General features: G+C 39.8%; 1 protein-coding gene across 4 annotated transcripts in view; it reads left to right on the top strand.

Annotated features, from left to right (window-relative positions):
- scaper (S-phase cyclin A-associated protein in the ER) overlaps positions 1-26,531 on the top strand; it is a 276,699-nt gene that overhangs the window by 99,673 nt on the left and 150,495 nt on the right. For all 4 annotated transcript variants that reach the window (XM_052042536.1, XM_052042537.1, XM_052042538.1 and 1 more), the window contains exon 20: positions 6,963-7,099. In XM_052042536.1, the coding sequence (XP_051898496.1) occupies positions 6,963-7,099 (137 nt within the window). The remainder of the gene's footprint in view (positions 1-6,962; positions 7,100-26,531) is intronic.

Raw genomic sequence — 26,531 nt, 5'->3', positions numbered from 1 at the left:
TAGTAAAACTCTGATAATCTGGCACCTTTGGGAGTTTGGTAGTGTTGAACTGGTAAATATTCCGGGCTATTGGATATTACTCCTATTAAGACCCAAAACCGCTGTTATCACATTTATTACACCACTGTGTAACATGTAAAAAAAAATTTCCCAGTGAACCTGGTGAGTTTAAAGGGAGCAGGAAGTATACAAGCTCCTTGGACCCCAGCTCCAACCACAAACCTACCCACATTCCAGGCTCTAGTGTTCCGGCCACACGCCCAGCTGGACCATTCAGATTTCTGAACCTTCGGATGCTGGATTATCTTAGCTTTACTGTGTTCTTTTTCGGGGAAGTTGCAGGAATGGCTGACATGAAAGTGTAGACGTTCACTCTGCTGCAGCAAAGGATGCTATTCTGATTTGACTGTGAAGGATTGTTTTTTGTTATATTAGGAAAGATTAAACAGTCATATTTGTTTTAGACATCCTAGACTGGGAACAGCAATGTGTGTGGCAAATGAAGTAACGTTGCTCCTGTTTCAACAGACTTTAATTTCTTGCTGCAAATAGTTATCAGCTAGTGATATTAACTAGCTAAAATTTATTAAACATACATATTTATTTTGTCATGTACTCAATTTAAATGGTAGTGTTAAACAATTATTTTAAAACAATGAATTGCTTTTGTTAAAATACAGACAAAAAAAGTCATGCACTTGTTATCCATTTGGATACTGTTACTTTAAACATTATTTGTGGGGCGATATAATTGATCAGTTGCAGGATACAAGTTGAGCACCAGTCATGCCATCTATTAATATCCAACCACACTTTCACTGGGCTAATTAACCTGCTTGAGCCAGGTTCTCTAAGTTATCTCTTTGCTTCTTAAATGCAACACTTTTGTAGAAGGGTTTTGTTTTTCATCTGTTGCTGTCATGTTAGTAGTGCATGAAATTCTCATATTTTACGATGTCTCATTGCCTACTCACTGAGCATTTATTGGAGAATATATTTTTTGGAAGTAAGAATAATCTCCAATAAATGAACACCGCGAAAAAAAAACATTAATTTACATGATAAGTAGAACACAAATAACAGTGAACATTGAGGTTTGAGTTTGTCCCATGTAAGAAAGAAATTTATGTAGAATTCATCCATAACAGAAGTCAAGGACTAACAGGTGCTTACATAGTGTCTGTCCTTTAGACAAAGCCTTGAAACACCTCACAAAGAGCAGGAAGGACACCCACTGTGATTAGGGTGGCTGGGAGGAAAATGCCAAAAGTCATGGTTTAAAAAAATTGTAATTAAGAGACTTTAGAAGTTGAAGGGAAAGGTGAAAAAGTGAAGTGGTTTTGGAAAAGAATTCCAGAGGGAGGACATAGTTGCTGAAAGATTGGTCTCTGATGCTGAATTGGAGAAGCAATTTAAGAACATCTTTAATAGCTCAGCTTTTTTAAATAACATGAAATTGAGGCTTTTCCCTTATGTTATAAGGCCTTTACCATATCGATATGAAAATAGAAACAAAAACAAACTGTACATCTTACTTTAACAGCTTAAAAAAACATTTAAATTTGCTTTGGTTCTGAAACATTAATTTACAATGCCAAAGTGTTCTGCTGGTCACAGGTACATGCAAGAACAAGTTTAGCCTACAGTATATTTCAAGTATATCTTTGGGTTTGCAACAAAATCATATGTTAGTGTTTTCTATGCATAACCTGGTAAATATTCAAACCTGTGTTCTATAACACTTGCATGGTGGCATTTTTTTTATTCATGTGGTCCTGTTCTGGTTCCATTCAGTAACTTGACAAATAACTATTGTTCTGATCAAATTATCTGATTTGAACTGCAGCAATGTTATGATTGGAATGTAGCCTAAGTAACTTGCATGTCTAATACTAGAGCCAGCAACCACAGACCATGTGACTATTGTACATGCACTGATTTTACTTTTAAAAACAAATGTTTTATGGAATTTGAAATGTTGCAAGTAAATCTTTCCATACAATTGAATGTTGAAACCTGATATTTCCCCTCAAAATGCTGAGTATATTACAAGTTTATATAGATCTTGCATATACAGATATTCTTCAGTTCATAGATTGTAAATGCAGTATTTTATATTTGTATAGATTATCGTGCAGAATTTTAATTTCCACCAATTGAGTATAACGGACTATTGATATTAGATTAAGCATTTATTTCACAAGTTTAAAATTTCTGTAACTTTTTCATAGAACATTTGTACATGAACAATGATGGCTTCCTCACAGGTTAGCAAAAATGTTCATTGAAAATTTTAAGTTTTCCCCAATGGTTTTGAAGATTAGTGTTGTATCAAATCTGAAGCTGAGCCAGAGAAGCCAGGGTAGTCTGAGTTGGGGTGCATCACTAGAGCAGTGGCAAGGAACTGCAGCCACATCTCGGTGTCAGAATAATATGGAGAAATCAAACAGGGTTTCCCCATAGTGATCTCATGATCATTGCCTATTGCTGCTGTGGATATCGCATAAGAATGGGTTCATGCATAGCTGATCATATATGTGTGTGTGTGTGTAAAAAAATATATGCGCACGCACGCACACACGCACACACGCACACACACACACACACACACACACACACACACACACACACAATATGAAGAATAGTCTGATGACGTTCACTGCCTAAACACTCAGCCGTCTAGGTACAGAACTAAAGGAAAGGCTGTAGCCATGTCTAATCATAAATTAGAAAAAGAGAGCTGGAGAGAAAATTACAAAATCATAAATTTAATAATTGTAAATTGCAGTTATGGTTGGATGCTCTTTAACATTGTGCAAAGTGTTCAATGCTTATATTGTAACATGTTTTTTTTGCAGGTTTATTTTCTCAATGTTAAGGGTTGGCAGTAAGACAAACGTATATTAAAATAATGTATCAGTGCAATTTTTTTACTTTGACTGGTTTCCTCCATCAAATCTGCATTAAATCATTCTGCTGTGGGCTTTCTTCAGAATCCATTTTACATTTTGTGGTATCCTATCAAACAAAACTCGTAAATGCAGTAAGTCAAGCCCTGCTAGTTGAACAAAAAATATTGCCTCTCCATTTAATGTCTGCCAATTTATTTGGCAAATTTCAGTGTTCTAATTATTTTGAGTCTGTAAAAAATTGTGACCTTTTGTGTGAGGGTAAGAGAAACTATTAAAACACTGTGAATTTATGCAATGTAATTTTGTTACTTTGCGGAATATTCTTGCAAAATCAGCAGTCGCGACAATTGTACCAGCTCCTACTGCTTCCAGTAAAATGACAAATGTTTGTATTCTGGCTTGCATTCACATCTCAACATTTACAGAACGAGATACAATTCACACCTAGTAAATGCATAAATGGATTCATCTGCAACTCTAAATATACACATGGAATAGACAAAAATTAGTTCTTGGGAAAGCACCATAAAATGGTGTAATTTTTTTTTCTTCTCTGTTTCCCTTTCACAACCTCATCATGTGGAGATGTACTGAACAGAGCAGGAACAATTCACCCAGTGATGAAAGGAAATCAGATATAAGTAGGTCATTGTTGATAGGTCAAACACAACTGAGAGATTCACCTAATGAGATTAAATGTTGTGGGAAAAATAATTTGAAAGAGAAAATAGTATCATGGTGCAGAAGTGGTTCTTTATTTCAATTAAATGGGTCATCATTTAGGACGATTGTGTAGAGTTGATATTTATTTAAGCTGGGCTACTGGACTTGTGGTTTTTTGTAAACAGTTGAGTTGAAATCATCACAGAATGTATTTCCATAGTTGGCAGAATATTCAACAAAACCTAAATTGATTCCCTGCTATTGGTTAGGAAGGAAATGAAAACTTTAGGATGTTATTTACTTTAAAAGAAAGCACTTAACTTTATGTCACCCATGTGAAATTGTAAATCTAAAAATTACTGTGTGAATATATATTTTGCATGTTGAGCCTAAAATACTTGGCTTTCAACATTCAATAAAAGCTTAGGTCTTTCGACACTGCATAAAATTAGCAAGATGAATTGATAATTTAATATCTATGCAAAATTTTGCTGTGATTTGTAACGATGCATTGATTAATAATAATAGTCATGTAGGGATTAGCAATACTATCATCACCAGTCTAAGATTATCAAGAAATGGTGAATAGTTACTTGGAGGCAATGATATACCAGTGTGTATATATCTAATGTTGTAAAAGCCTCTCTACTGGCTACCATTTTGGTCATCTCTAATGCATTATTAATGTTGAATTGTTTCAATTGGTCCTTTTGATATTGACCTCCAGTTGCCTTACTCCCAATTTGGTAACTTCTAATTCTTGGCTGGGGCCATTGATCTGTTGTTCTTTTCCTAATCACTGTCCCAACCAGTCCTGAAAATTAGTGTTTGCTTGCTGCTAAGCATTCTAATATGCCCAAATCTACAACCAAAAAACCAAAGGATGTTAGTTTTGGAAGATTAGATTCATTTGGTGTTTCCAACCCCAAGCATAAATGAACTATCCACTTGTAGCCATAACTGAGCTTATGGTAAACCCAGTTTTATGTATTTTTTAAAAATAAAGTGGTCAATCTATACCAAAAAGGGAATAGACTGACATCTGTGGCCAATTCAAGAATGATATTCATAGAATTGCAAGTTCAATTTTTTATCACAAAATGTAATGTTTTTTAAATGTGTTTATATAATAATGTTCCTGCTCTCATAATATATTAGACTCATTGGAAAACTATTCTTCCCTGATATGCCACACTTTCTTGTATACCATTCTTTCTTGTTTCTCATACCCTGTATTACCGTGGATTTTGAAAGTCCGAGATTATATGTAGTCCTTCAGCCTATAACTTAACACTCATGAATGACGTACCCTGATTTTTGTTAAGGTGCCCCTCCCCCTCCACCACCTTTTTTTTCTTGGTAGCAAACGTCTCCCAAAAATTGACAGCATTGCAATCATATATGTTTGATCCAGTCAATAACATTCTATTGGTGTGCAGGATGTAGTATTGAAATGATGAAAGTGATGAGAAAGTGATGAAAGTGAGTTGAGAGTGTGTGCACATGAAACAGTTTTGAAGAAGGAACCTACATTAATTTTGCATTTTCCATGATCTCAGTATTCTCTAAAGCCAGTGAAGAGACTTCGAAATAGTTACTGTTATGATTTGTGAAACATGTTATTTAAAACAAGGTCCCGCTAGCAACAATGGATAATAACCAGATAATGTATTTTAAAGATGTCGGTTGAGGGATAAATAATACTTGGACAACTCCCAAGTGCTAACGTGGCAATTTCAGCCAAAAGCCAGGCCACCAAAGTTGGCTGAAGTTTTAAGCGGAAGAGTTGCAATTGTTTCAGCATGAGAACTTGGATTAAGATGTGATTTTTAGTAAGGTAGAACTTTCCTTCAATGTGTCTGACGGGAGCATGATACCAGCATTGGTTCTCAGCACTGATAATACTCGAATGGAAAACCATGATTCAAAATAATATATTAATTTAATATCCTTGTGCTGTTGTTAGTGCTGGAAAATGAGATAATGGGCTCTGAATGATGGTGCAGTAATATAGATCTTTTGCTTAAATTTTCTGTTTTTTAAATGGGGGTTAAAAGTTTTAAATGGTTGCTGTTGATGTTCAGGTAACAGGCAATGGGGGCAGGAATAGGCTATTCAGCCCTTCAAGCCTGCCCTGCCTTTCAGTAAGATCATGGTTAACCCTGTATCTCTACAGCTTATTCCCAGTCTGTCCCTTTACCCCTTTGTGCCTTTTGTCTAGAAATTTATCAACCTCCAAAACTACATTCAGCAACTTGGCTTCCAGCACATTCTGTGATAGAGAATTACACAGGTTCATCATCCTCTGAAATTTCTCCTCATCTCAGTCCTAAATGTCTTGTCACATGTATCCTGACATTGAGACCCCTTATTCTAAACCATCCTCACCAATGAGGTGAAACATTGAACCTGCATCCAGTCTGTCTAACCCTATCTGAAGTTTGTATTTGACCATATTAAAGATATGAAATTCCTGAAGAAAGCTTAAATAGCACAGCAATGTTTCATAAAGTGCTGAGCAATCAGGGAGTTTATACTCTGAATATGACTTGTAACTCTGAAGACCTGAAGCAAAATCAGATAAGCATGGCATTCAGGCTCTCAGTGCTCTGTTGATTAAAAATCATCGTGATATGGCAACACCAAGATAGTTTCAGTTTTAACCTGTGCCAATCCAATAAGTTAATGGAGTGTACATGAATTTGAAATAGTTTTTTTTCCTTTCTCAGTAGTGCCAGTTTCCAGTATCATACAGGTGTGAATGTATTTGCTTTTATAAGGTGGGTCTCTTTGCTGCAAAAAATGATTGAAATTTCAGCAGTAACATGCCCAAACAGAACTGATTGTAACTCCTGAGTGACAATTTCAAACAATTAATTAGTGCCATATACAACATCTTGTACATAGAATTTCTGAAGTAATAAAATGCTGGTGTGTCAGATGGGAAATGATTTTCAACAATATTATAAAAGTTTTAAAGATACTTGTTCTTATTGTGAGATATTTCCATTGGTTTGTCACCTAAGTGGCCACAGCTGTATCATACACCATCTGATCCAATCTTGGTTACATCTAGCTTTTTTGCAGTAGGGATGATTACTTAGTGACAATATAGTGGAGCTCTCTTTGAGGTTATACAAACAGCTGTAACCACAATTGTAGTTAAGACCAGCAAATTCTGCAAGCATGAACCCAGGACTTTTTTAATCTATGGATCAGTGCTACATGGTGCCTTCACACATTTGGCCATCAGCTTGCTTCCAAAGGTCTTTATAAGTGACTAGAGTCATGACTGATTGTCCAGATGTGCACATGATGGAACTTTGAATTGCAATGAAAGGGAAAGTTTTTCTTGGCAATTGATTTATTTATATCTCTTTCCATCAGGAACATCTGTCCTGCAAGAAGTACATTATGGATGTTGTAACTGATACCTGTGTGCATCCAGAGACATCAAAGGATGCTGAAGAGAAGCAAAAAATCAGGAAGAAGGCGAAGAAACTTCGAGCTCGCATGAACTCCAGGTAATGTCAATATGACACTGTTATCCTTCTTTTAAAAAAAACTTATTGGCTCTTTTTGTTTTAAAAAGCCTGAAGTTATTTGCTTCATGGGTTATCTTAAAAAAAATACCGATTAGTCTAATTTATAGCCACTTTCTGTGATTGGAAAAGAAAACTGAAAATCGATCTAGAGCCCTTGCTTTCACCTGTTAAGAGCTTTTCTCATAATTGGCTGCCAACGCCTGGCTGAAACTACAGCTTCTTTCAGGGTGCCTTTATATGTTTAAATATGTGTAAACCATGCCTATTTTTCTTTCTAGCTATTGATTTTTAAATGAAGTATCAAAGAAAATCAATAGTAATCAACAAATAGAAGGCAATATGCAGGAGTGTCACATCCCAGGTCTGAAGTTTAATTAATTTTCTTGCCTGTCACAACAAGGGAAAAAGTTAGGAATGCCCTGAAATGTAAAGTGAGTTGTCAGACCTGTAGTTTGTCATAAGCCAGGAAAGTAATATTTGTGGATCAGAGTGGTGCACAGAATGCTGTTTTGTCATTAGTTATTACCATCCTGTTGGCCTTATAGATAGACTGTCACCTGCTGTAGTTATTTTGGTTTGAGACATTACAGTGGTGAATGACTTTGTATTATGTTACCCTGGACTGACAGAAGCAGAACCTCAACATGAAGTAGTAAATGAATTTCAGAGTGAATAGCAACACGCACCACACTTAAAACCCGTCAGTCTCTTTTTGTGTTGACTCGTTCAGAACTGTATATCACTGCCATTCCCTGTGTTTAAGCATTGGCAACTAAATTTGGCTTTCTGAACTTCATTCCTGTTTGATATGTACGATTAAGATATTTTGTTTTATAGTGTCTTTTGGCATTCTCTTTTAGTTTTGCTTTCTTGCCTCTGTCAAGTTCACCCCAGAAAAAAAGAGAGAATATGTCGGCATTTGGTCTGCTCCCAGCTACAGGCATCTGCTTCCTTTGTAATTGGTCCAGTGGGTAGGAGCTGAAGGGATTGCTTTAAACTTTGTGATTTTTTTTTCTCCCTTACTTTGCTGTCATTCCAGATCTTTGCAAAAGCACAGGAGACCTTGGGATATCCTTTTTTGGCATTAACAGATGTAAAATTCAGTTAGTAGGCCACCTTTGCAGTAATTTGCAAAAATTGTTTAATGCAAAATAACAATTTAGCAATGAAATTCATTACAGTGCAACAACTGGTAAAAATAAGCAGCATAGAAAATCTAAGTTGTGAATTATGCATATCTAATATACTGGAAGATTTGGTCTACAAGTTGTACCGTTTCCTTGCAATTGTCAGTATTGTAGTTGCACTTGACCGAGAAGGGTTTTAACTAACACTTTGTGATGCACTTCAAAGAAACTGACAAAGTCTTGTCTGGAATTAGCATCAAATTAGCAAACATGGAGGCCATGGGATGCTGAGCTGGAAATATAGGCTGCAGCACAAAGTCCTTTTCTGTGTTTGGAAGTTCTTGCTGGAGTGAAGAAGTGAGAATTTTACTTGCATCTAAGTGTGCTTCCCCAGACCTGGAAATACCTGAAGCTTAATCTGAGAGTCTAAAATGGGGTATGTTCCACTCCTCACCAATTAATTGCAGGTATTTATAGAAATGAAAGTTAAGTTTTTAAATACACTATTAAGAGCTTGTTCGCAGTTGGTAAAATTGTTGAATCTGAAAGTTGTGGGTCTAGGATCGAGCATGGATTCAAGGCTAAATTAAAGTGTAGGATTAAGCAAGCAGCGTACTTTCAAATTTAGCATCCTTTGGATTAGCCTACGCCTCCTGTTCAGGTGAACACAAACGATCCAGGACAATGATCACAGAAAGGTAGGGATTTTTCCTGATGTCCTTGTAAACATTCTGATTTCAACAAGCACAATTAAAAACAGATTAACTGTTCTTGTGTGTCTTTTGATGTCTGTGGATGGCTGCTGGATCATCTACATTTTTGACTGAACTTTGAGTAATTTATTGAATGGGAAACTTCAAGCATTTTATACAAAAAGGTCTTTTTTGTTAAATTTTCAGAGCTCACTTCATTATTTTTCCAGATAGAGCCTTAACCAACATACTTCCTTGCTGCATGGCCCAGTAATGACAACATTGACATAAAAAGCTCGAACCAGAAACGGTGATTTTCATTAAAATCCCATCAGGTTCAGTGTTATCCTTCAGGAAAGGAAATTCACCATCCTTATCTGGTCTGCCCAATATGTCACTCCAGATCTACCAATGTGTTTGACTCTTCACTGTCATCTCGGCTCTGGAATGGACAATAAATATCAGTCAATAACAGACAATAAATATGGCCATCCAAATTCCCTGAATGATTTATTTTTTTAAAAAATCAGCATTGTAGTCCAAAAATATTTCTGTCCTTTTAATTTGTTCATCCTTATTCCCGTATGTGACATATTAGTCCAACAAGGGCAACGTTTGGGGACATTGTGTACCACTTTGCAATCCACTATGGGGTATTCCCTGTCAGGATGGATGAAAGAGATGCAACTGTGTGAATTAAATAGAATTTGCTTGCAACAGTATATGTAGTATATTCTAATTAAATGAGTATTATTTAGCTGTTGGAAGGTTGTTGGTCTAAAGGAGAAAAAGAACAACAAAGTGACTGGGACTTCAAGAGGCTGAAACTCAATACTGAAACAGTACTTCCAAGCTCCTCGAAACCAAACAAGGTTTTCTGCTAGGAGGCTTGATATTTGGGCATCATTTAACTAAAACATTTTTCCTAAAAATTTATACTCCAGTGACCACTATTCACTATGCACGCAAACCAGAAGCTTAAATGGGTTAAATGGTGTGTTTCATTCAATGATCCTTTCTAGTGTATTTGAGTTCCTGATGTCAGGTGAAAATAGGATTGGACTTGACTGTGATGTTTTCTATGTTCAAATAACTTCTGATTGTTGCTGTCTAAGCTTGCACATCAAGGCTGGACATATGGGTGAGATATTAGGACCTCATCTGTTTCCTTGAAAATGCATATTAGCAGCAGTTAGAGATTTCAGGAGGAATTTGTTGAATATATTTTATGTACCAATTTTGGCTATTCAGCCCTGTGCCTGCTCAATGGATTGTGGCTGATCTTTTACAATGCCACTTTACTGCACTAACCCAATGTCCTTTGATTCTCTTAATATACAAAAAATTATTTCAATGATTCTCCTGTCAGTGCTGGCATATATTCCATTTGTAAAGTTACAACAGTTAACTGATTTAATCTATTTATTCACTGAATCACCTAAGGTTTTTATAACAAAGTATTGTGGAGTGATTTTATACGTTCATTTTGTATAGATGTATAATAAAAGGTCCACAGGAAGTAATCATATAAAATAACTCTACAATATCTTAATGATTGTTGCTGTTAAGATGAATACAAGAACTAAAATTAGCACAGTGTCAGCCAGAGATCAGATGTGGCTCAGTGATGGTTTGCTTCATGTGCTTTTTGGTGTTTACATTAGTTTATGAAAAATGTAGGTCATTTTGACCCTGTGGTCCTAAAGCCAGGAGACCAATGGAAGATTTAGAGGGTCATGCCTTGACCTTCAGTCCTGCAGGAACTATCTCATTGCCCAGCAAATGAAAAAAAACACATCATAGATTTTTCTTATGAGATTAGGTTTGTCTTTAGAGCTGAACTTGGGTCCTTTCATTAACTGGCATCTTTTGTAAATGATTGAGTGAATGAAATGCATTCACTGTGAATAAATGCTTTGAATGCATCAGCTGTTTGCCAAAAAAAAGCCTGCGATGCATTGTTTTCAGCTGGCACAGTCTGACTGCATGAAGAGGAACTGTTTGCAAAATGTTTGAATGAATTTTATGAATTGCATATTTTCCTTTCCATTTATTTTTTATTTACAAATGCTCTCTTTAGGCTCCATCAAAGTGAATGTTGCTTGAGTGCTGTCTTTGTGTGGTACAAGCAGCAGTAAGGCATATTCCTCATTCTTTGTTTTAAACAGAGTTATTGCATGTTCATTGTGTCTTCTGTTCTAGCCAAGATTTAAACATCTTTGTAAAGAAATCTATCCTTGGTCACTTCTGATAACTGGCATGTACTGAAATTTGCTCCAGCTATTAGTATACGTGAAAGTTTAGCACATGAGATCTAAGACAGATTTCTATCAGTTTGCACCTTCTGACACTGTTCCTTGTTCTCTTATCTCCTTAAGTAAACTTTCTAATTATTTTTGTCACCTCTTACAGTTCCTCAAAACCTCCTAAAATCATTAACATTGCTTCTTGCTATCCTTACTATCTTCAGAGGTGTTGAAAAATGTTCCTCTATCTGTACAGGACTACAATTAAACTCCTTTGGAACAGGACCAAGACACTGGAGAGACTGATGGAGGCAATTGGATGGGAGGGAGGGGTTAGAGGTAGGGATACTGAAGGAAGGATTCAGGGTGAAGGGGTCAAAGGAGGGAATCTGAGGGAAAGTGTATCTCTGTGTGTGTACATAGTGTGCTACGGAACCTGGTCTCCAATTGTCTTGGACCTTCTTGCTATTAGACAAAGACCTTATTCTGTTAGGACCATGTGGTAGCTGGTGTGCAATGGCAATCTCATGTGAAGAGAAATCACACACAGTCAGCACCAACTTAGTGGAAACAAGTCATCCCTGATCCTAAGGTATTGCCTTAGATGATGATGAATATGATTGAGAAGTGCTTTGAGAGGCTAGTCATGGCACACATCAACTCCAGCCTCCCAGACAATCTTGACCCACTGCATTCGCCTAGCGCCGAAACAGGTCTACAGCGGACACCATCTCCCTGGACCTACACTCAGCTCTGGAGCATCTGGACAGTAAAGACACCTACGTTAGACTATTGTTTATTGACTACAGCTCTGCCTTCAATACAATAATCCCAAGCAAACTTGTCACCAAACTCCAAGACCGAGGACTCAACACCTCCCTCTGTAACTGGATCCTTGACTTTCTAACCAACAGACCACAATCAGTGAGGATAGGCAGCAATACCTCTGGCACAATTATTCTCATCACTGGTGCCCCATAAGGCTGCGTCCTCAGCCCTCTACTCTACTCCCCATACACTCATGACTGTGTGGCCAGATTCTGCTCTAACTCCATCTACAAGTTTGCAGATGATACCACCGTTGTAGGCCGACTCTCAAACAGTGATGAGTCGGAGTACAGGAGTATAGAGAGCTTAGTAGAATGGTGTCATGACAACAACCTTTCCCTCAATGTCAACAAAACAAAAGAGATGGTCATTGACTTCAGGAAGGGGGCAGTGTACATGCACCTGTCTACATCAACAGTGCTGAGGTCGAGAGGGTTGAGAGCTTCAAGTTCCTTTGGAGTGAATATCACCAACTGCCTGTCCTGGTCAAATCACGTAGATGCCACAGCCAAGAAAGCTCACCAGCGCCTCTACTTCCTCAGGAGGCTAAAGAAATTTGGTTTGTCCCCTTCGACCAACTTTTATCAATGCACCATTGAAAGCATCCTATCTGGATGCATCACAGCTTGGTATGGCAACTGCTCTGCCCAGGACCGCAAGAAACTGCAGAGAGTTGTGGACACAGCCCAGCGCGTCACAGACACCAGCCTCCCCTCCTTGGACTCTTGTCTTTACCTCTCGTTGTCTTGGTGAAGCAGCCAGCATAATCAAAGACCCCACCCACCTGGGATATTCTCTCTTCTCTCCTCTTCCATAGGGTAGAAGATACAGGAGCCTGAGGGCACGTACCACCAGACTTAAGGACAGCTTCTACCCCACTGTGATAAGACTATTGAACGGTTCCCTTATACAATGAGATGGACTCTGACCTCATGATCTACCTTGTTGTGACCTTGCACCTTATTGCACTGCACTTTCTCTGTAGCTGTGACACTTTACTCTGTACTGTTATTGTTTTTACCTGTACTACATCAATGCGCTCTGTACTAACCCAATGTAACTGCACTGTGTAATGAATTGACCTGTACGATCGGTATGCAAGACAAGTTTTTCACTGTACCTCGGTAATATACCAATACCAATGAAATGTTTATACTTGCAGGCGTAACATTATCAGTTCTACGACGTGAATAATAGTGCATGCATTGCCCACAAAGACAACTACAGTATTGAAGTTCACTTAAGGAAGTTTGGCCGATGCCCAAGTGTCATGCATGCTATTTTGAGTTTCCACAGCACATGGTATTGTACTCCATTTAAAGGCATTGAATGATATTTAACATCAAACATAAAACAGTACAGCATAGGTACAGGCCCTTTGGCCCATGATGTTGTGCCGAACTAATTAAACTAATACTTAAACGCCTAACTAAACTAATCCCTTCTGCCTACACAATGTCCATATCCCTCCATTCTCTGCACATTCTTGTGCCTATCTAAGAGCTTCTTAAACACCTCTATCATATTTGCCTCCACCACCACCCCTGGCAACACATTCCAAGCACCCACCACATTCTGTGCAAAATAAGTAAATAGATAGATAAAGAGCCTGCCCTGCACATCTCCTTTGAACTTGCCCCCTCTCACCCCACAAAGTGTAACACTTCACCTATTTGGTTGAATTCTGTGTTGCTTTACATTCCTTAATTGCTGAGTTATATTAGTTGAAACCTGGTCTTGCCAGAAAGCAAAATCCTGCCTCCAGTATCTGACTCTGTAATGAACTTTTTTCATTCTTTGTAAGTGTATTGAACTTGCTATTGGCAAGGAGGATGCTGAAGTCTTTGGAGTAAATCAAAGACTGTAATGCATGAAGGTTGCAGTGGAATCTCATAGAATCATACGGCACAGAAACCAGCCCTTCAGCTCACCATGCCATCTCAAAGTGAAGAGTGAAGCTGAAGGAAATTGTGAATTTCATATGAAGCTAAAAAGAAATGATCCTTGGCCAGGGAGAAGAAACCATCAGCTGTGCTTCCTCCTACTAAGTGCCATCTAGCAGGCCCAGTCGAAGATGCTTATTTGTGCATATTGAATAAGATAGAGTTGGTCTTTGTGGCCTTGGGAAATCAAATTGCTCACTGACATTCACTATGAAGAGTCAAACCCAATTAGTGGAGGACTCTGTGGTGTTCTACAGAATAGTTAACATCTTTTGAGTACTTTCAGAAGAGGGGCAAAATAATGTGTATGTAACTTTTAGATTGCTTTATTGTTTATCGCATAAGTATTGGCAAAGTACTGGCAAATCTGAGCTGTAAAATTCACTGTTACTTTATGTACATAGAACATACTGCACAGGAACAGGCCCCTTGTCCACAAAGTCTGTACTAATTTTTGTGATGTCTGCAGACTTGCTAATCAGCCCACCTACATTTTCATCCAAATCCTTGCAGAGGTCCCAGCACTGATCCTTACAGAACACTACCACTCACAGACCTCCGGTCAGAATAAGACCCTTTCATTACTACCCTCTGTCTTCTATGGCCAAGCCAATTTTGAATCCAATCTACCATGTCTCCATGAATCCCATGTGCCTTAAACTTCTGGATCAGCCTACCATGTGGGGCCTTGTTGAAAGCTTTACTAAAGTCCATGTATACAACACTGACTGCCTTATCCTCATTCATCTCCTCCTTCACCTCCTTAAAAAGCTCAATCAATTTTGTATGTCATAACCTCGTCTGCACAAAGTCATGCTGACTATCCAGAATAAGTCTATGCTTTTCCAGGTGCTAGTAGATGCTTTCCCTAAGAATGTTCTCTATTAATTTCCCTACCACTGATGTAAGGCTCACCAGCCTATAATTTCCTGGTTTGTCCCTATTGTCCTTCTTAAACAGAGGAACAAAGTTGTCTCTGGGACCTCGGCAGTGGCTAAAGAGGATACAGTGATTCCTGTCAAGACCCTAGGAATCTCCTCTCTTATCTCTATCAAAAACCTTGACATCAACATGCCCCAGAATATCAGCATATCCCTCCCTGGTCTGGCAATCCTCCATATCCTTCTAGGTGAAGGAGTCACTTGGAACTAGATGGGCAGATGGAACCAGGTGGAGAGGGTGGGTGGGACATAGGATGGTAGGTGATAGGTAGAACCAGATGTGAAGGGGATCACCTCTCCTTTGTAGGAATTAAAGCATGCGCTACTTACTGGACTTGGAGTTGTGAGACTCTCTGTTGATTGTGAGCAGACCGATGGGACTGAGGCAAAATTGTCACCCTATTTCCAGGAATGAAGTGAAAAGCTCCAGATTTGGTGTTTAGAAATGTTGTTTTCCAGTCCCAAAGAAAATAGCCAATCCTACTTGCAATGCATGTTATTGGTCCCTCCATCTGACCATGACCATTGCAGAATTCAGAATCAGGTTTATTATTACTAACGTATGTCATGAAATTTGCTGTTTTGCGGCAGCAGTACAGTGCAAGACATAAAGACATAAAAATTACTATAAGTTACAAAAGTAAATAAATGGTGCAAAAGGGGAATAACCAGGTTGGGTTCATGGACCGTTCAGAAACCTGATGGCAGAGGGGAAAAAGCTGTTCCTGAAATGTTGAGTGTGGGTCCTGTACCTCGTCCCCAATGGTAGTAATGTGAAGAAGGCATGTCCTGGGTGGTGAGGGTCCTTAATGATGGATGCTGCCTTCTTGAGGTACCGCCTCTTGAAGATGTCCTCGATGGTGGGGAGGGTTGTGCCCGTGATGGAGCTGGCTGAGTCTGCAACCCTCTGCAACCTCTTTCAATCCTGCACATTGGAGCCTCCATACCAGGCGGTGATGCAACCAGTCCGAATGCTCTCCACCATACATCTGTAGAAATTTGCAAGAGTCTTTGGTGACATACCAAATCTCCTCAAACTTCTAATGAAGTATAGCCGCTGGCATGCCTTCTTTATGATTGCATCGGTGTGTTGGGCCCAAGATAGATCCTCTGAGATGTTGATGCCCAGGAACTTGAAGCTGCTCACCCTTTCCACCCCTCAATGAAGACTGGTGTGTGTGTGTACGGGAAAAGCAAAGCTTTTAGATGGCTGGTCCAATGGTATCTGGAGATGATTTAAATGCAAAGTTTCTATTTGAAACATTGATATCAAAATTTGAAGAAAACCTCATAACTACATTTTACAAATGTATAAGCAATTGATTGAACTAACAGTCACTGGAGAGATCTATGTTTATGCCTGGGATAAGACTGTACAATTCCTTTGGAGGCTCAGCTACTCTTGTTCTTTGAAGACAAAAGAGACTGCAGATGCTAAAATATGGAACAAAAAACAGTACATTTCAAGAAATCAGCAGGTCAAACAGCATCTGTGGAGGCAAAAGGTGTAAGTTGACATTTCAAGTCGAGACCCTGCATCAGGACTGAGGGGGAAGAGGAAAGATTACCAGTATATAGTGGTACGAGGGAGGGAGTGTGGGATAGAAGCTGATAGGTGGAAACTGGTGGAGGAGGGGCTGATGGGCAGATGGAACCAGATGGGGGGAGGGAGAGGTAAACAAAGGGAGAAGAAAACTAGGTGGACAGGTGAATGGGTGGGAGAACATCACGTTGCCTGAAGTTGGAAAATTCAGTGTTCAGCTATTGGGTTATAAGCTACCCAAGCAGAATATGAGATGTTAGTTCTTCCAATTTGCATTTGGCCTCTCTGCAGCAATAGAGAAGACAGGAGACAGACAGGTCATTGTGGGACTAGGAAGGATAGTTAAAATGACGCATAACCAGAAGTTCAAGATGGCCATTGCTGACGGTCAATTGCTGACATTGATGGCTCATCAATGTAGAGGGGGCCACATTATGAGCACCGAATGCAGTTGCAGGTTGGTAGAGATGCAGGTGAACCTCTACCTCACCTGGAAGGGCTGTTTGGGTCCCTGGAGAGCAGATGATGTGACTGGTAGTGGGATCACGTTGGAGCTGCTGGAAATGGCAGAGGGTGATGTGTTGGATGCCAATCATCCCCTCGCCATCTAGTTCCATCTATCACTTACCATGCTCTATCCCAACCCCCTCATACTGCTACATACTGGCAATCTTTCCTCTTCCCTCTCAGTCCTGATGCAGGGTCTCGACCTGAAACATCTACGTGCACATTTTGCCTCTGCAAATGCAGCTTGAACCACTGATTTCTTCCAGTGTTCTGTTTTTCTTCCTTACTCTTGTTCTTCAACTGGAAATCCTTGTGTTCCAGTCATTGAAATTGACTTGAAAATTATTGCAGTTAAATGTGACAATTGAAAAGCCCACAACATACTTATTGTTCTTCTGTTTGTGAACAGTTTCTGTCTCGTAATTGCACTGCCCTCTGATCTAGAGAGTGCACAAGATCTGATCCTGTGGTTATGCCTCGGTACTGAACTGTAATCAAATGTTACTTAGTGCTAAGTGAAGTAATTTTTAAGAAAATCATATTTTAATAAGCATCCTGAAGAAATTTCCTACAAAAGTTTGCCCATACCACAGGTATATGGCAAATATTAGAATGCCCAGCGTATTCTTATCCCTTCAGCTGCTTATGAAGCAATGAAAAAAATTGTCATAATATGGGTTCTAAATGTAGTCAATATGTGCTTGTGTGTTTTATGGAGGGGAGAATGAGATTTGATATTTCAAAGAGCAGCCTTGCCTATGAGCAGTACCAGGTGCTGTTCTGCTTTAGATGAGATAGCCAAACACCTCGGTGGATAATCTGTCGCTTTGTAGACAGGGGGTAAATGAAGGGATGGGCCATGATGAATTGAATATTATCAAGTCTGCTTGACAGCTTTGTGATCTCACTGACCGCTGATATTTATAACCAGAAACCATTTAGCCAGAGCTGTTTGAAGAGTAATATATTGCCCAGCAATTGCACCAAGTTTAACCCCTGTCTTTATAAAACTGTCAGCATCTGCGCCTGCAATATCTGATTCTCAGATATAAAATGATGAGCCACCGATGGAGCTTGTGAACAGAACAAAAGAAAAAGAAGGGAAACAGAGGGTATAGGATTGGGGTGAAACTCCACTTGTTTGGGTGTATTGTCCCTTCTCAATATTTATTGATTTATAATGACTAATGTGAGAACAAAAATTAAAATGTTGGCCCATTATATGGCATTGACTTCCGAACTTTGTATAATGCCACTATTCTAACCATTGCCCTTCTTGGAATCTCATTCCCCTGTGTTCCAGGAGCTTACTATTAGACCTGGACTAAATGGTACAAACACAGTGGAGAGTGCTTCTGAAATCTCTAACCTGGCTATTTATTCAATTAAAATGTTGAGAGGGTGAGAATCAGAAACTGAATGCACTCTTGCCAGATTAATTGCAGATTTATGATTTAATAGAAATTTTCCTTACGCTCTATGAATGCCTGTTCCTGATAGGATTCCCTTCTTGGATGGCAAAAAGGAGAAGACACAGGACCAAAATCCAGAATTAGTTTAAATAATGTCCTTGAGAACAACAAATTGCTAAACCTAGTACAGGAAGGACAGGCAAGCAGCATAAATGAGTTCTGTTTTATGTTATGAATATAACTGTGACTGAAATATTAGAAAAAGAGAAACTATTGGAGCTAGTGATCTGAAGTACAAATGTAGGATGGGTTTAGGTACTGAAGAAATCATTGTATTAACATTTCCAAAAGTGATTGCCTATATAAAAGGCAACTGAGAATTTTCCACTGGGTCTACAACAGACTTCTTCATGAAATATTGTTACCATTTAGGTTTGGATGAAGTTCTTATGCAAGAGAAGATCAGGTTTTTGAAGAAAATAGTGGTAGACTCTGATATCTGCTTTGTGCCTGATGAGACTTTTTGCCAAATCACTTTGAATGCTAATAAAATCGAAAGGAAAGCTTTGGTTTATAGTTCATACCTGTTAAAAACCCTTTCAAGGTATTTTACCCATAATTAATTGTTTTACAAGTGGATTCACAGCAGTGAAATGAATGAGCAATTAATTTTTTTTGTAGTGTTGTTTGAATGAAATGTTGGCAGAACACTAGGAGAACTTCAAATAGTACCATAGGATATTAAGTATTTACCTGAATTGGTAAACGGCAGCTAAGTATTTCATCTTGACAGCTCACCCTACGGGGAAGCATTCCTCAGTACTGCTCTGAACTGTCGGTCCAGATTAGGAAGAGTTGTCAAGATAAAATATTGAGACGCCATTTACCAATTTTGGTGAATACTTAATATCCTCTGGCACTGTTTGATGTTCCTCTGCCTTGCTAACACTTTCTTCAGCCAGCACTTAAAAATAATCCATTAACTGCTCATTTGTCTCACTGCTCTTTGAGAGACCATGCCATATTGTCTCCATTTTCACTCACATAGGTTAACAAACCCTTGTGCTGGACTTCATGCTCACTAATAATAACCAAACAGAAATGTACTATCATGCTGGCTCTGAAAGGAATGAGCCCTTAAATCATTGAGAATTAGACTGAAAGTATAAGGAGAAGTGAAGGAAGATTGGAAAAATTGCTTTTGAAAGTTGGGAAAAGCAACAACTTTGCTTTTGTGTGAGAGACTGGGTACAGTAACACTGTAATTATGTGTCTGGGTAATTACTAATTGAGTAGTCTGTACTAATGACACACCATGGTAGTTGGAATATTGTTAGAACTGGATGCAAGCACAAAAGTAGAGGCTGTAAGGGGCTTTTTAGGCAACTGCTAGGAGAATACTATTTGGCATTGAAGTTGAGAATAGTAGTGAGAAGACTCTAGTTGCTATTCTCTATGATCCTTCTTCAAATATCAAAGTTTGGAACACAAGACCACTTTTCCTAGAATCATACAATTGTACAGCACAGAAACAGGCCCCTTCTGCCCACCTTGACCATGCGAACTGTAATGCCTATCTTTGCTGATCCCATTTGCTTGCGTTAGGCCCGTATCCCTCTGTACCTTTCTAATCCAAGTATCTGTCAAAATGCCTTTCAACCACAACTCCTTGACCTTTACCACAGCCTTGGAGAGGGATAGGAGCAGATGATATGGGAAAGTATTTAATTGGGGGAGGGGGAATTATAATGGTATTAGGCAGGAACTGAGAGCATAAATTGGGAACAGGTGTTCTTGGGGAAGTGCACAATAGAAATGTGGAGGTTATTTAGAGAGTACTTGCATGGGATTCTGGATAGGTTTATCCCATTGAGGCAGGGTAAGGATGGTAGAGTGAAGGAACCATGGTTGACGAGATGTAGAATATCTTGTCAAGAGGAGGAAAGAAGCTTACATAATGTTTAGAAAGCGTGGATCAGAGAGGGCTCTGGAGAGTTCCAAGGTAGCCAGGAGGGAGCTTAAGAATGGACTTGGGAGAGCTAGAAGGGGGCATGAGAAGGCCTTGGCAAGTAGGATTAAGGAAAACGCCATGGCATTCTACATGTATGTGAAGAATAGGAGCATGAGTAGAGTGAGGGTAGGACTGATTAGACATAAAAGAGGAAACGTGCCTGGAGTCAGAAGAGGTAGGGGAGGTCCTTAACGAATAGTTTGCTTCAGTATTCACTAGTGAGAGAGAGCTTGATGTTTGTGAGGATGGTGTAAAACAGGCTGATGTGCTAGGACATGTCAACGTGAGGAAAGAGGATGCAGGAACTTTTGAAAAACATTAGGATAGATAAGTCACTGGGGCCGGACGGGATATATCCAAGTTTATTACAGGAAGCGAGGGAACAGATTGTTGCGCCTTTGGCGATGATCTTTGCATCCTCACTGGCCACAGGTAGTGTCAGATGATTGGAAGGTGGCAAATGTAGTTCTTTTGTTCAAGAAAGGGAGTAGGGACAACACTGGGAATTACAGACTAGTGAGTCTTACTTCCGTGGTGGGCAAATTACTGGAGAAGATTCTTAGAGACAGGATTTATGGGCATTTGGAGAAACATAGGCTGATTAGGGACAGTCAGCGTGGCTTTGTGGGTGGCAGGTCATGCCTCACGAGCCTGATTGAATTCTGTGAGGCTGTAATTAAGCACATTGATGAAGGTCAAGCAGTGGATGTGGTGTACATGGATTTTAGTAAGGTGGTTGATAAGGTTCCTCATGGAAGGCTTATTCAGAAAGTCAGTAGGCATGGGATCCAGGGAACCTTGGCTGTGTGGATTCAGAATTGGTTGCCCATGGAAGACAGAGGGTGGTTGTAGATGGAGCTTATTCTGACTATGACCAGTGGTGTTCCGCAGGGATCTATTCTGGGACTCCTGCTCTTTGTGATTTTTATAAATGACTTGGATGAGGATGTGGAAGGGTGGGTTGGTAAGTTTTCAGATGACACAAAGGTAGGTGGTGTTGTGGGTAGTGTGGAAGGTTGCTGTAGGTTACAACAGGATATTGATAGGATGTAGAGCTGGGCTGAGAAGTGGCAGATGGAGTTCAACCCGGAAAATTGTGAAGTGATACACTTCAGGAGATCGAATTTGAAGGCAGAATACAAGGTTAATGGCAGGACTCTTTGCAGTGTGGAGGAACAGAAGGATCTTGGGGTCCACGTCCATAGATCCCTCAAGGTCTCTACGCAGGTTGATAGGGTTGTTAAGAAGGCGTATGGTGTGTTGGCGTTCATTAGTCGGGGTATTGAGTTCAAGAGCTGTGAGGTAATGTTGCAGCTTTATAAACTGTGGTTAGACCACACTTGGAGTATTGTGTTCAGTTCTGGTTGCCTCATTATAAGAAGGATGTGGAAGCTTTAGAGAGGGTGCAGAGGAGATTTACCAGGATGCTGCCTGGATTGGAGAGCATGTCTTATGAGGATAGGTTGAGCGAGCTAGGGCTTTTCTCTTTGGCGAGAAGGAGGATGAGAGGTGACTTGATAGAGGTGTACAAGATGATAAGAGGCATAGATTGAGTGGACAGTCAGAGACTTTTTTCCCAGGGTGAAAATGGCTCACACGAGGGGACATAATTTTAAGGTGATCGGAGGAAGGTATAGGGGGGAATAGCTCACACGAGGGGACATAATTTTAAGGTGATCAGAGGAAGGTATAGGGGGGAATAGCTCACACGAGGGGACATAATTTTAAGGTGATCGGAGGAAGGTATAGGGGGGAATATCAGGGTTAAGTTTTTTTTACACAGGGAATGGTGGGTGTGGAACGCACTGACGGCAGAGGTGGTGGAGGCAGATACATTTGGGACATTTAAGAGACTCTTAGATAGGCATGTGAATGATAGAAAAATGGATGGCTATGTGGGAGGGGAGGGTTAGATAGATCTTAGAGCAGGATAAAATGTCAGCACAATATTGTGGGCTGAAGGGCCTGTACCATGTAATAACCATTCTATCTGTCTCAACCACCTCCTCTGGCAGCCTCACTGCAGATAACCAAAGTGAAAAACTCAACCCTTAGGTCTACTTTAATTTTCTCCCCTCTCACCTTAAATCTGTGCCCTCTAGTTCTAGACTCCCTTGCCCTGTGAAAAAGATTCTGACCATCTATCTGATCTATGCCCGTCATAATTCTATAAACCTCTATAAGGCCACTCCTCAGCTTCCTATGTTCCAGTGAGAATAAGCTCAGTCTACCCAATTTTTTCTTGTGTCTACTGCCCTCCATTTCAAGCAATATCTGGTGAATCTCTTCTGTACTCTGTCTATTGCTACCACATCTTTCCTGTAATGTGGCAACCAGAACTGCACACAATAGTCAAAGTGCAGTCTAACCAATGTTTTGTACTGCTCAGCATGACATTCCAACTCTTGCACTCTGCCTCGTCCTATGAAGGCGTGTATACCAAATGCCCTCACTACCCTATCCACCTTCTGTGACCTATGGACTTGCACCCCAAGGTCCTAAGGTCCCTGCCGTTTACTTTATATGTCGTACCAGAATTTAACTTCTCAAAGTGCATTACTTTACACTTCTCTGGATTAAATTTCATCTGTCACCCCTCTGCCCAGCCTTCCAGCTGAACAATGACAATCCTCAGATAATCTTCTTCACCAATGATTGTGTCACCTGCAAACTTACTAATAAGACCACCTACATTCTCATCCAAGTCAGCACAGATCCCTGTGGTACACCACTTGTTACAGACTTCCCGTCAGTAAAGCACCCATCCACCACTGTCCTCTGCCTCTATCACCAAGCCAATTTTGGATCCAGTTTGTCAACACATCTCAGATCCCTTGTGCCTTTAACCTTTTGGACAAGCCTACCATGGGGACCTTGTCAAAGGCCTTTTTGAAGTCCATAAACCATAACTACCATGCTGCCTTCTTCAATTTTCTTAGTTACCACCTTAAAAAAAACTTAGTCAGATTTGTAAGACATAATCTCCCCACACAAAGCCATGCTGACTCCTCCTAATCAGTCCCTGTCTTTTTAAGTGAACATAAATCCTGTCCCTCAGAATCCTTTCCAACAATTTCTTTACCACTGATGTAATGCTCGCTGGCCTGTAGTTTCCAGGCTTATCCTTACTACCCTTTTTGAATAAGGGGACAACATTAGCTATTCTCCAGTTTTCTGGCAAAAATCTCCATCAGAGCCCCAGCAATCTCCTCCTTTCTGTGATCTTATACCTGTGCAGTTACTTATGTTTCTTTTCCCCTTAAGATCAGTTTATTAAAAGCAACAAATAACAAAATGGAATCTTAAAGTTATTATCTTGTTATGGTGTTGACACCATGAATGAATGTTATTAACAGAACAAATTTAGAGCTGCAGCAGTCTTGCCACATTGCAAAGCTGTTGTCGGATTGTCATTTGTCATTGCGAATTTGCCATAATAACATGCTTTTCTCTTTTCTTTTATTGTCCCTGTGCCCTCAACCATCTGATTTGCATTTTCCTATAAATCCTAAAAGAACAAATTCATGTTAAACACTTGAATCTTAACCATGAATTTGTGGCTCAGACTTCAGGCTCTCATCTGTCTTTATTTTGAATTAAAGAGATTAAGTAGAAGTACTTGGTGATTCCATGTGTCTTGGTCTTTTGACAGGGTCGTGGTCTCCCAGGGTCACTGGAAGGCCGTGATCCTCTGTCACCTTATTAAAAAGAGCTGTTAAAGCTGACACTGGTCATTAGCTTTATGACATACTATCACGTTTTTCACTGCCATGCTGTTTGCACCCCCTGTTTTTCCCTAATCAATACTGTAAAGTGTGAGTGATACATCGAGGATACCTTTCAGAAAAATACAAGGTAATGATTCAGTCATGGGGTTCAGATTACAGTATAACCTATGAGGGTAAAACGTGATAGCTCGTTACCCCTCTGATATAATATCACATAACTTAATATGTAGTGAATTTACTTCACATCTTATATTGCTGAGAAATCTTGATTTTATGACGGTTCCACTGCCATCCGCATGGTAATCTTTTAATACAGACCATAAAGTGCATGAACACTAGCTTTATGTGTAATAATCCTACACATAATGGTACTTCCATGTCTAATACTGAGGAGTAGAAAGTGTAGTGTGTAGTATTCCTTTACACTTCCAAGGAAGTGCTACATTGCCATAGGTGCAGTCTTGAATTCTTTCCTCCATAAATATAATCAAAAGGCTGATTTTATGTTTTCTTGGAAGTAGGGAGGAATGCTGACTCCCAAAAGGTGGCTTTCATACAGATGGGGCAGTTGCAGGAATCTAAATGGTAAGAGACAGAATGACCATTTTTTATTGTTGTTCTTGATAATAGTCCTTAATAATTCAGTCCTCACGCAGGGTTTTGACCCAAAACATTGACAAATCCTTTCCTCCCACAGATACTGCTCGACCTGCTGAGTTCCTTCAGCAGATGGTTTGTTGCTCTAGGTTCTAGCATCTGCAGCCTCTTGTGCCTCCAGCCTTAATAATTTGGCCTTTAGCTGCATAACAGCCGCATCTATGGCCTCCACTCTGCCTTCTCCTCCCCTCCCTCAATCCCCTGCTCCCCTCTCTTCCCTTTTTCCAAGGAAACATTTTTTTAAAAAAAAGGTTGAAATCCATGTTGAGGAGCACAACTGCTTTTAGTACACGAGTGAAATGGATTTTTCTACAAATCTGGGCTGTGGCTGAAAATGTTTTCTGAATTTTTATGACATTAAGCTGGAATGGGCAGTGTTGGGGTATCATCAGGACATTATCCTTTTAAGAATCGTGCATTTTATTTCTGCTTTGAACTGATTATGATCTGTTGTGCTGTATATAAAGCAGTGTTCTAAATGCCACCCTTGGGTTCCTTTCCTGTGATGTACTTCACTGCAGAACAAGATTGTAGAAAAATATTGATATTTCTTAACAGGAAGCTTGTGCCGCCTGTACTGGCAGTGCTTCTATTAAACACTTTCTCAACCTGTGCTGCCATCTTCCACATGGAGTATCCAGACCTCCGTTCCTGCACCACTTTAAGAGCTGCACTGTTTAGTTTTTTTTTGTCTTGTTTTTGCCAAAATTGTCACTTACAATTCTTGCATTAAACTTCCACATGGAAAAGAAGTTTCCCCATTCATTGAGATGTGCTGAGTAGGTGATTTATCTCATCTTTTCCCTACAACCCCAACCATCAGGGAAGCCAGTCTGCAGCCAATTTGATTTGCTCCATATGATATCAAGAAATGTTTGAGAGCACTGACATCAAAGGCTATGGGACCAGACAACATCCCACCTGTAGTACTGAAGACCTGCACACTAGAACAAGCTGTATCTCTAGCCAAATTGCTCCAACAACAACACTGGCATCTACCCAATAATGTGGAAAATTGCCTCGGTATGTCATGTTCACAAAAACCAAGACAAATTCATTCCAGTTAGTTACTGCCTAATTGGTCTACTCTTGATCATCAACAAAGTGACAGAAGGCATCATCAACAGTGCTACTAAGTGGAATGTACTCACCTGAAACCTCCTCATCAATGCCTAATGTGGGTTTGTTAAGATCATTGGGCTTCAGAACTCATCACAGCCTTGGTGCAGACATGGGACAGCTGAATTCCAGAAGGGAGGTGAGACTAACTGCCTTTGACCTCAAGGTGGTATTTGTTCAAGGTGCCCTCCTAGAACTGAAGGCAATGAGCATCAAAGGAAAAATACTCCAGAAGTTGGTGTCATGTGTCACATAAAGAAAGTAGTTGTTGGAGGTCATCCCAGCCCTAAAACATCACTGCAGGAGTTTCTCAGGACAAGGTGCCAGGCCCAACCATCTTCAGCTGCTTCATCAATAACTTTCCTTACATCAGGTCAGGTGTGGGAATGTTCACTGATGATTGCACCATGTTCAAACCATTCGCAACTCCTCAGCAAATGATGCAATGTATGCCTGCGTGCAGCAAGACCTAGACAATATTCAAGCTTGGGGTCATAAGTGGAGGGTAACATTTGTGCAGGCAATGACCATCTCAACAAAAGAGAATCTAACCACCTACTCTTGGTGTTCAATGGTATTACCAGCACTGATATCCCACTATCAATATACTGGGAGTCACAATTGAACAGAAACTCAACTGGACTAGCCACATATGTA

This window comes from Pristis pectinata, chromosome 32 (assembly GCF_009764475.1).
Source record: "Pristis pectinata isolate sPriPec2 chromosome 32, sPriPec2.1.pri, whole genome shotgun sequence".
NCBI lineage: Eukaryota > Metazoa > Chordata > Chondrichthyes > Rhinopristiformes > Pristidae > Pristis > Pristis pectinata.
The sequence above is the reverse complement of the archived record's forward strand: the minus strand, read 5'-3'. Positions and strand labels throughout refer to the sequence as shown.